At 36.2% G+C, this 11,528-nt stretch overlaps 2 protein-coding genes across 10 annotated transcripts; one reads left to right on the forward strand and one right to left on the reverse strand.

Annotated features, from left to right (window-relative positions):
* LOC122057494 (uncharacterized protein At5g19025-like) lies at positions 1–679 on the reverse strand (the record flags this gene model as incomplete). Its single annotated transcript, XM_042619611.1, is given in 1 exon segment — positions 1–679. A coding segment is annotated over 1 exon segment (622 nt), but the record flags the coding sequence as incomplete, so codon positions are not given.
* Positions 680–5,637: 4,958 nt separating this feature from the next.
* LOC122058129 (magnesium transporter MRS2-4-like) lies at positions 5,638–9,958 on the forward strand. Of its 9 annotated transcripts, none has more exons than XR_006133682.1 (5): positions 5,638–5,788; positions 6,007–6,032; positions 6,114–6,205; positions 7,555–9,570; positions 9,688–9,958. XR_006133682.1 is itself a non-coding variant. In XM_042620635.1 (4 exons), exons 3-4 carry the CDS (start codon positions 8,014–8,016, stop codon positions 9,068–9,070), a joined length of 522 nt encoding a protein of 173 aa, XP_042476569.1. In that variant the 5' UTR covers positions 5,843–6,032; positions 6,114–6,205; positions 7,555–8,013; the 3' UTR covers positions 9,071–9,281. The 9 variants fall into 9 exon arrangements, 1 of the variants encoding a protein (XP_042476569.1); XR_006133686.1 differs by having other exon boundaries at positions 5,639–5,788; positions 7,789–9,570; XR_006133689.1 differs by having other exon boundaries at positions 5,642–5,788; positions 8,632–9,570; positions 9,688–9,956.
* Positions 9,959–11,528: the final 1,570 nt, after the last annotated feature.

An 11,528-nucleotide genomic window follows, 5' to 3' on the forward strand; every position in this document is an offset into this window, starting at 1 on the left:
CCCAAGCCTCCATCTTGGCGACGGGGCAGCCGCACCTTGCTCGAAAAAGAAGCACAGCCCGTCCATTGGGAGGAGCCATTCTTCTAAGCTCAGATCTCAGGCACTCGTAATCGGGATTCCCTTCGGTCCCACCTTTACAAGGCAGATTATCGATCTCCTTGGAAGAAGATTTCAAGCATTCTTCCGTCTGCAACTGAATATCGAACTCCATGGCCTTCTTCAAGCCCTTGCAAGCAGGGTTCTCGCATTTCCTCGACCGGTAACTCCAACAGATCTCAACGGAGACAACGGCGACGGTAAAGAATACAAGAAACCCTAGAATGTAGGGGAAAGGGGACTCTCTGAAGGCAGCGGAATGAGAAACTAGAAGAGAGGGAAGGATTTGGGAGAGGGATTGGAAAATGTAAGAGAAATAGGAGGTGACAAGGAAGGTGCAAGAGAAAAGGACCAAGATGAGAATGAGAATGTCTAGGGTCGCTGAGGGTGAGTGCTTGCAGAGAAGAGTATTGGAGGCCGAGCTGTTGGGGTTTGTGGATGAAGAATGTCTCTTGTTAGGCTTCTGAGAAGGTGAGGATGAAGAAGAGGTGGGCATGGCGGTGACGGAAGAGAGAGGGTGGAGCATGTTATAATAACTGCTTTGTGTTTGTTTTTGTTTTGATGATTGTGGAGCAAGGCAAAAGTTAAAAAAGAGTCCGGTTCTGTTTGCTCTATTTTTATTGATTTCTATTTCTATTTTGATTTTCCTAAAGCACTTGGTTTGATTTTCCACAGAAACCATTTTTTCCTATGGGGAGTGTTTCCAGTGAAGGATTACGGATCTATGCATGCATGATTGCCAATGGAAGTGTACAAGGAAGAATTATCTTTCATTTCATATGAGGCAGACGGATCATTTCCCCTCATGTGTATGAGTGTTGACCCATTGCTATTACACTCCCCCACATAAATCATTTTCCATTTTTAGGGAGATGGAATTATATACAACCTCACGTCAAACCAATAGTATATTTAGTAAAGAGATAGCAAACGGACCTACATATTTAATAAGAGACTATGAGAGGAATGTATACATATGTGTATATATATATATATATATATATTTATATATCTTTTTATTTTTAGGCAAAAGGTTTTATGAATAGCCATGTATGGTGCACGATCATGCACACAACCATTGAATGGAGGATAAAGGTCTCCTGGGCACCCTCCACACTCCCCATCCCATGATTTTCACATAACCTCTCCACTTGTTTTTCCTTTTTAAGAAAGAAAAGTAGAGGCCAATGGGAGCATGCACCCAAGCATTCAACGAGGTGGCAATATGGTCATTTTCAGAGCCCCTGTGTTTAGGCATAGGAACGCACAATCGGGTAGCCTTTTTTCCTCCTTAAATGAAACACTATCACTTTCTTTTCTCTATTTCCTCAGCACAAAAATGACCACTCTACCCCTATGTTATTCCTCAGTGCCCTATCTTTGCTACTTGTCTTCTCCACAAAACCACAACAAATATTTCGAGTAACGAGCCTTTGATTTTCTACTGAGGTTTTAATTACCACTTGCATGTAAAGTTATCCATCAAAGGCACATACATTAATAGACTGTGTAGATAAATTTTGCCTTAGTTTTCAATTGATTAGTAGAGGAAAAAAGATGGCTACCCGATGGCATGCCTCTATGCTCAAACACAAGGGGTGATAAAAAATCCACCATCCCCCCGGGCGGTTGGATGCATGTATGTCTCCCTAATTGTCAAATAAAAAATCTCTCTCTCTCTCTCTCTCTCTCTCTCTCTCTCTCTCTCTCTCTCTCTCTCATGTATATATGTATAACAACATAAAATGAAGGATTGAGTTTCCCTAAGACCACAATGACTGGAATCCATTCATCAAGTGGGCCTCAAATGTGCACAAGATATCAAAAGAGTATTTTAGGAAAGTTGTAAAATTCTATAGGGATTTGTGAACCCTAAGATGGAAGTGGTGAACCTCACTACGTGGTGAAGAAAAACTTCTCCATAAACTTGAATAGTTATCCTAACTTATTTTCCATTACGAAAACTATTCAGGTGAAAGCAACCAAACAATTTTCATAGTAAAATTAAATGAAAATAAAATTAGACTTCAACAGAATCATAATAAAATTAGAGAAAATCTTTTTTTTTTTTTTTTTTTTGATAGAAGAGAAAATCAAATTGGACTTTAAGATGACTTTAATAGACAAAATCAATCATTACCAAAACTGGTTATAGTTCAAGTTGACCAATACTATTTAAAAACTGAAACCAACCGTCTCAATTTGGATTAAATGAACGAAAACAACTGAAACCAACAGTTGGCACCTTTAATTGCGGAGGTGGGGGCTAGAGGATGAGAGGATGAAGGTCGCTATGAAGATGGCTACCAAAAAAACAGTCTTGAGAGATTCGCCATTCTTCATCTTCAGTTGAAGCTCAACGTCGAGCTTCTCTCCGTCATTTCTTCAAGCTCTCTCTGCACAGTGCACACAGAGGAGTTAGGGTGTAACCCTTGGCTCAACTCGATTGTGCTTATGGAAGATCCTCTTGTAACCAATTATTCTTTAAATGAATGAATTTTAGGTTATTAAAAAAAAAAAAAGGGTAAGGTGTTCAGTACATGGTTATTAAGTTTAAAAACGACAATGGCACATGACCATGATATGTACGACAATTATATGGGTCAGATAATAATAATACTTTAAAAAAATCTGATGTAGTAAAACATGTATGGCAGTGATACGACATGTGTTTAATACGACCAGTTTGTAAGAAAAAATATATATATATATATGTAACGAAACATATATGTATTTAAAATTTTAAGTAAAAAAAATAACTTAAAAGACATCTTTATGATAGGGTGAAATAAATATTAGGGTAAAGGATATAAGGAGTATTCCTACATCCCTTATATGTTTAGATTTTAGATTTTTGGGTTTTGATTTTTGATTTACTAATTTTTTTAAATAAAAATACTATTAAAATGAATAATACAGAAAAATACATGTTTAATTCAGCATCCTTTAATAAAAGCATTTTTTTTATTTGATGTTTTTTACATTTATACGTAAAAAAATGGATTCAACAATTAAACATTTGGATATGACAAAAATATGCTTTTAATAAGCGTATTTACTAACTATGGTCGGGTATGAGTCAAATACGGGTTGAATGGGTTAAGTGGGTAAAAATAATTCTTCTTTCTTTACGATCGTTGGATCATTTCCTCCTCGTGTCACGCACCAAGGCCTTTATGGGCGATGCACCTTAATTCTTTTTTTCTTCAATTAAATACCCCTTTCCATGTATTAACATAAATCATTGTGTATATCCATGCATGTCCATTGGCGCTATGAATATTTATCTGCACTCTCCCTACTCTTGGATTTTGGAACCTTTATGTTATTACTTGATAGATTTGTTTGGAGTATATTTGATAGGTAACAATGGGTCATCGGGTTCTATCTGATCAGAAAATTTGGGCTTCATCTGAACTTCCACACGATAGATATTGTAGTTCTATAGGAAACCCTTCCTAAGTGTATTTTGCGGAAACCAATAGCTAGAACTAATATTTTCCTTGCAATTATTAGTGAATCATCAACTAGATAAATCTTTTACACGATAAATAATTTAGTCTAAGTTTTTTTTTGTTTTTTTGTTTTTTTTTTCTTTGGGTAGAATAGTCTAAGCTTCAAAAATGAAATTAATTAGTGGATCATTGACCAAAATCTACCCAAAAATAAAATACTGACCTATATATCTTTCGTGTGATAAACAATTTAATCAAAGCTTTAAAAAATGAAGCCACCTAAGTCGTTGACATCTGATCAATTTCAATTCATTCATAACCAATAATAATAAAGGTAAAAGATTTGCACACCGTCAACTAAAATTTAAACTTCTATGCAGACACCTTTCTTAATACTCAAATTATTGTGGTAACCCTGTAAAATGTCTTATGTACCCCCTTATTTAAGTATTTCCTTGTATCATCTCATTCAAGATCTGAAATTACACAGAAACAGTGGAAGGAACCCTCCCCCTCTAATAATAATAATATACCATACACTATATACTATATAGCATTACAACACATAAAAGGATCCCTTTTCATGGCTTTTTTATTTCTTTGGGGGGGAGGGGGATTGTCAATTTTGTATAGTCAAAAGGTTTTTAGAACATGGTCTAGAAGAGGAATGTTTTGGATGGTCCATCTAGGCCTGCCAATTCTCCATTGTGTTTTTCCAGCTATCCGGCCAAGTATTCACATGTGCCTTCCCATAGTATAGGGTTTATTTTGAAAACTTTAATTTAGCATGATTAATTTTGTTTAGGTTAAAACGTGTAATGTGAGCAAGGGGCCATGGGACCTCTTTGTCAATAAAATTTCATGGCTCTTGTTCCAGTGCATTGACCAATAATAGGGAAAGCAATAACAACGGCGGAATTTCCACTTTACATGGGGTGTGTAGTCATTTTACCTCCCCTTGAGTTGGGTGTAGGTGTCAAGTTTCCCTCTAGACTTCTTTTTTTTCCCTAATAATAGGGAAAGAAACATTGTCTAGTCGTATGGCTCTTGTGCCCTAAAACAAGAGCACTAAAATTACAATTCAGCCCTTGTGAAATAAAAAAGTTCCATCCATGTTGATGTCCTTGCATGTGTTCTCATCGGTCATCGTATTATTGCAAGAGTCATGCGATCAGACAACAATCTCTTTTCATAACAATGATGATGATTATAGAGATAAAGAAACTTGATAGTATGGTGTAGGCAACACTAGTATGCACAGCCAATGAGAGGGCGCGCAAGAGCATCTTCAGCTCATGCACAAGGTGAGGGGTAGTGTGATATTTCATACCCGCCTGTATTTGAGCGTAAACTACACCAAACTAGTAAGATTTTTTTTTCACATAATAATAAAAGCCAACCCATCCGGTAACATACTTAAAAAAGAAGAAAGAACAATGTTTCCTCTTGTCCATGCTATAATTCTTTATTAGAGATTTGGAAAAGGAGAAACACAACAGAAGCTAGCTCTTTCATTTCATAGGTGGTTGTTATAGGCTAATGCATTGGTCCACTGGGTGGTGAATTGTATGAATTCTTCTCCATTGAAGGAGTATACTCTAGTTACTCTCTCCTATTCACAAACCTATTTTGGATGTCGCAACATGTATTCAGATGTAGTTCTTTTTTTTTTTTTAAATATCGTGCTATGGTTTGGGATGCTTCTTGATTAATGAGCAAAGATCATTTGGATGGATGATGACTACTCACCATTTTTATATCCATCATCTATGGATAGAATTTCTCTATATAGAGCTTAGGGATCAAAGAGTGATCTTAGAGATGAGGTGATACATCCTTAATAGGTGATACATCCTTAATTTATTCCAACCCTAGGATTACTCTTTGATGCCTGAGCTCTCTATCAAGAAAAATTGAATCCATTAGGGGGCGTTTGGTTCGAATTATCCATCGGACCAGATCCCAGAGAATCAGTTTCCCATTAAATTTAAACCGTTTGGTTCATTTTTGTGGAAAGCCGATTCGGAATCATGGTGGCCAGTAGAATCAGGGATTTCAACTAAAATCCATGACTCATTCGGATTAACCTACTGACCTCAGTAGGTTAATCCAGAATCGAGTCACGGTTTATAGGATTGCTATAAAACACATAGATTCACTCCGGATCAAAAAATTCGGAGTCGTGCGATTCTTACGGTGAAGGTCGATCGGATTTTACCTGAAACAGAGAGACGGAGGTGAGATTTCTCTTCTTTCTTCTTCTTCTTCTTCTGCTCGAGGATTCTTCTTCCTCTTCCTCTTCCTCTTCGTCTTCGTCTTCGTCTTCTTCTTCTTCTTCTTCTTCTTCTTCTTCTTCTTCTTCTTCTTTCTTCCTTCTCTTGTTCTTCTTCTTCTTCTGTGTTTAGGGTTTCTCACGTTTACCCTCTGTCCATGATTGATGCTCGCATCTGAGAAGATTGCCTATAACCGAGTTGATTGAAGGTGAGATTTCCCCTCTTCTTTGTATTCTTGGCCTACATTTGTGTTTATTAAGATTATTGAAGTTCGGTTTCTATTTTTCAGGTTGTAAACTTTATATCTAGGGTTTACCCTCTTTCCAAATCAGACGATCGAATCCGGGGTTTGAATCTGCAAAATCGAAGCTTGCATTTAAGGTGAGATTTCCCTTCTTATGTGATTTTTTCTTCTTCGTATGTGTGTTCTTAAGATTATGGAAATTCGGTTTCCATTTTTTCAGATTTTTAGATTTTCTTCTTCTTCTTCTTCTTCTTCTTTCTTTCTTCTTAGTCTGTGTTTAGTTTCTCACGTTTAAGATTTGAGTGGCTAACTAAGCAGTCGGGAACTGCGAAGGCGAAGAGAGAGAGAGAGAGAGAGACCTACAGTTTCTTTTGCTCTCTGTGTTTTCCATTTTTTCCTTTATTATTCTGTAAAGAATTTCTGTTATTCTGTAACTTCCTTTAGAATGTATGTAAAGAATTTCTGTTGCAGTGATCACTTCTTTACTCAGCTCAGGTAATCCATTCGACCATCGTTCTTTTGGTTTTCTTTCTATATCTCTCTTTTGTGAATCGACCCAGAAGAAAACCCTTTTTTTCCCCTCTGAATCTACCGAACCTGCTTTTTCTTTTCTACATAATGTTTCTTTCTTTATGCCATACTTATATATCTGAATTTTGTTGCTATTATGGTTCTCTGTTTCTTTCCCTACCGAACCTGCTTTTTTTCTTTATGCTTATTCAGGCTCATAGAAAACTATATATGCAGCCCAACTTATTTTCAAGTTGTGCTAAATCTGATATTGGCTGGACTTATGGACTCAACAAGATTGAGGGTTTTTGGAATGTAAATTCAAGAACTGCAAACTTATTTTGTGGTGACTGGTGAGAGTATAATTCCTCTGGCCCTTGAACAATAATCTGAAAACTAGTGATTTAAATTGTTGTTAAGCTATGATTTGGGGGTTTTAGATCACCAAAATATGGTTGTATGTGATTGAAGTGTAAGCATCTTCGAAGTAAACAAGTGACTAACCTCAAAAATTCAAGAAGAAAGATGGTTTAAGGGCACAATTTCTACAATTCTACCTGTTAGGCCATGAGATTCGAGCTTAGGCAGCTGACTGATTAGATTCAAAAGCTTTCTGCTGCAGTTAGTCTAATGCATTGCAATTCTGCAATCCTTAGATGGAGACTGGAGACCCATTAAGATTGATAATTGGGTCAGAAGATATATTAATAAATAAAATTGATTCAATAACAAATCCAAATCCAAATCCAATGGTCCATAACTGAATTTCTTGTGGACCTTGCTCAATTTGATAGATGGTTGATGAAAAATAAATGGATCCTATCATCCTATGCTGTTATTTCAAAATTTGGAGTTATCTATTACAGTTTAAGAGTTATATTGTGAACATTGGACCTGGTAATTGGTATTTTATCTTCCTTAAATTTGTTTTGACAGTGAATAAACTTGTTTAGTTAGACATTAATATGTGATATAGGAGTGGACGTATTGATTCTCTGGTATCTAGGAATCTCTGCTACTCTTCTGAAGTGCAGGTAAGATCACCTGCTGATTGACAAGACCCACATCTCCATAGGCTTCTTCGATTTGCTTCTTTCATGAGGAGGATATTATAGCATAGCACTAGAATGAATTTATCAGCATTAGATGCTCATTCATCACAATTTCTATGCTTCCACCAGCTAAAACACTGATTTCGTGCTGCTTACAGGAATTTCATGGCCCTTAAGCCCAAGGAACCAAAGTCGTCACTAATTTCTTACCCATTTCAAGTAGCATGCAAGTAGCACAGACTCTTGGCAACTTTCCACGAATACTGATACACATGTGACAACATGTTACAATGGATTGCAATGCTTTTAAATTTCTTCTTATGTGACTTCAAGCATGTTGTTTTGATTAACAGCCAGCAAAGCTTGTATACAAGACTTTAACCATGGAAGCAGAGATGGGTATCCAATGTTTTGCCGCTCTTCCTTGTGTAAAGTTTCAGAGCAACAGCCTCCTCTGCATGCTCAGGTCCTTGCCAAGAAAAAAAGAGTATAGGGACATTATCTTGTTGTTATGGGGGCTTGGGGGAACTGAAATTTACGATTTTTAAAAATTATGAAGATGAGGATGAATATTGTCGATGTCTCTTATCAGATGATGGCTCTATTTTATGAGGTTTTGCTTTGCAGGTCATCCCCTTCATCATCATTACTGCTGGCTACACGAACAGAATATTGACAAAGAAACAGTTTCATACTGGCCCTTACAAATAAAAGATTAGGAACATAAGATGCAGTAGATTTCTTTGCTCATGAAATTAAAATAGCAGCGTATACTCAGACTAATTGCTTTAAGCTAATGATATTATTGATGTTTTGATCTTTTACAGTATTTTGCATTTGTTACATTTCAATTTTTTCCTCATATATTTTGTGAGCATTGGAACTTATGCTGGTGAAGCATCTAGACTAATTTTTCTGCCCGAGCCTTCAGAGCTATTATTTTTAACTGGGAGGAGAATTTATACTCATTTCTTCTGTTTCTACGGGTTTTTTGTAGCCAGAGAGAAAGCCACAGTTCTGAATTTAGATTTTATCAAGGCCATCGTTACTGCTGAGGAAGTTCTACTGGCAGATCCTCTAAACCAGGAAGTCATTCCATTTGTGGATCAACTGAAGCAACAACTGCCTTATAAAAGCCCAATTGACATTCAAGATGCTGATGGAGTAGATGAAGGTCTGCAGCGTGAACTACCATTTGAATTCCAAGTTCTGGAAATTGCATTGGAGGTTGTTTGTACACATTTGGATAATAGTGTGACAGAGCTTGAGAGAGATGCTTACACCATCTTGGATGAACTAACCAGGAATGTTAGCACTAAGAATCTTAAATATGTCCGAAGTTTGAAAAGCCATCTCACTTGTTTGCTTGCACGTGTACAGAAGGTAATGTTGATGGGTTATGATCATAGCCTCAGATCTGTTATCTTCTCCAGGGATTAAATCTCTAGTGATCTCTCCCTCTCTTTGAGAGTGTGTTTGTAGAAGATAGGCGAAATCTACTTGAGATATACTTGCCAGAGATTGAGAAGAATTGAGGTGACAATAGGAAGTGTGAAGAATTCTAAGACAATGGTTTTTTGAATAGAAATTTGATGTGTTTGATTGATGTAACTTGATATTATGTTAAGTCTGTGATAGTATTTTCTATGCATATTTCCTCTCTTGAAAATGTTTGTGTTAACTTACAGATGACATCGAATGTGTCCCCTTGTGCTATTGCGAAGTGTGATTACAGTGGGAAAGATTGTTCAATTTTCACTTCTAAGTCAGGGTCACATGTTGGAAGGAAATTTTTTAAATGTTCATTGAATTGCCCCTTCTTCATGTGGGTTGACCATCTTAAGATGTGTGAGTGTGGGAACGGTCAATGTAAGGTCCGAACTGCGAAGACAAGTACAAATTATGGTCGATATTTTTGGTGTTGTCCACAATCAACTGGGGTATGAATTTCTTAAATTTTTTATTTTTTATTTTTATTTTTTATTTTTTTTCAGATGTTTAAGATTTGAATGTTTATTTCCTTATATTCTTATAAGATGATTATATTTGCTACATAGGTTGAAAACAAAGGTTGTGGAATGTTCGAATGGATATCAAATTCAAGCCTAAGTTGTCATACTTACCAGACTCCACTTAGGTCACTATGCTCGGAAACCTCAACTTCATCATCTCCTTCCCCTTCATCAGACTATATTAAAGGATACTTGAACGGTGCAATAAAAGAATCGAAGGGTCATACGAGGATATTGAGAGATGTTCTTGACACACTCAAGAAGCTTGATTTAAACAAAAATGTAGGATGAACTTTTTTGGAATTTCTTGGAAAACAAAAAGGCCAAAGCCATTGTAATGATAAACGTTTCATTATCCTTTTTTTTTTTTATATATAAAAAGACTTAATTATCATTTAATAGTACTTGGATGAACTCAATACTATATTATACCTTTATATGCTTCTTCTCTCATTTGGTCCTAAGTAACTATATTACTTGCATAAGTTGTTGGAGACTATTGTTTCTACTCACTTTAAAGAAGATCTATCTCCATAATCCAAATCAAGTTCTGGTTTGGGCAATTTTCAGATCTGAAGCATATGAAATTACTGCTGATCTGACCAACAGATCATGATTCTGTTTAGTTATGACTTAATTTCTCATATATAGAGGGCTGCTCTATCGAGGTTTGAAGGCCATCAATAATAGAGATGTCCATCAGTTAAAATTTTCACATATTACCATAAAAAAGAAAAAATAAAAAATAACCAATAAAGTAAATGTGTGGAACAAATTTTAGTTTTTGGTTTTGTTTTTTGGATTTTTTTTTTAACCCAACAGAACATGGGTTCAAAGACTCAAGGGTAACCAAACAGTTTACACTCAAAATCAATGGCTAGAATCAAGGTAACCAAACAATTTTTCACTCAGAATCAAGTGATAGAATCAGGGTAACCAAACAGTTTTCCACTTAGACTCAAATGACAGAATCAAGGGAACCAAACAATTTTTTTACCAAAAGATAATTATTCCAAAGAAACTCATTCATATGAGTTAGATCCAGAATCCTGAATCCTTAGAATCTGATCCAATGGATAATTCGAACCAAACGCCCCCTAATGATACCACAGTTCATTTATTTTTCATTTACTATTACTGCTAAACGTCAAGGAGAAGAGGAAGGAAAAGCGAAGAAGAAGAAAGGAGAAGGAAAAGAGGGAAGAAGAGTTATTAGCTGAGCTACTACACCTAGGATATTGCTGGACAATCCTACAACTAGGTAAGTGATGCTGCTTTCTCAATTTGGTGAATTTGGTTCGTCTAATTATGGTAGCATGCTGGGATTAGGTAATTTCATGCAATTAGGGGCTGGTATTGAGTCCTTATTTGTTGATTTAGTGCCCTAGAGCTGAATCCCTAATTTTAAAAGGGGTTTGGGGACCTATTTGATGTTGAGCCATCCCTGGGAACCCTGGGTCATAAATCTTATATTGTACAAGTGAAATTCTCTATAATTGGAGATTGGATGGGACTATACACACAAGAAATTCTGCCATAAGGTATGCAGAAATTTATTTCTCTCTTTTGTTTTGGGCAATTGGGAGTAAATTACATAATTCCTTCCATGTAACCAACTTCTAAGCTTACTTGGAGCTGAGATTAGACTCTTACTATTTTATTCTTGTTAATTCAGCCCCAATTGGGTGGCAAAATTGAAGGAAAGAGATTAGCCTCTTCAATTTAGCAAATTTCCATTTTAATTCCCGGAGTTTGTATTAGGTTGATATGAACTAAGCTAGGGTTCATATTGTTGAGCTATGGAATAAAGCAATAGTGAACCCTAGAGGCACATGAGCCTATGTTTATGTTGTATAGTGCATTGGCCGATAGTTTTCTGTTCGAGC

This window comes from Macadamia integrifolia, chromosome 12 (assembly GCF_013358625.1).
Source record: "Macadamia integrifolia cultivar HAES 741 chromosome 12, SCU_Mint_v3, whole genome shotgun sequence".
Lineage (NCBI taxonomy): Eukaryota > Viridiplantae > Streptophyta > Magnoliopsida > Proteales > Proteaceae > Macadamia > Macadamia integrifolia.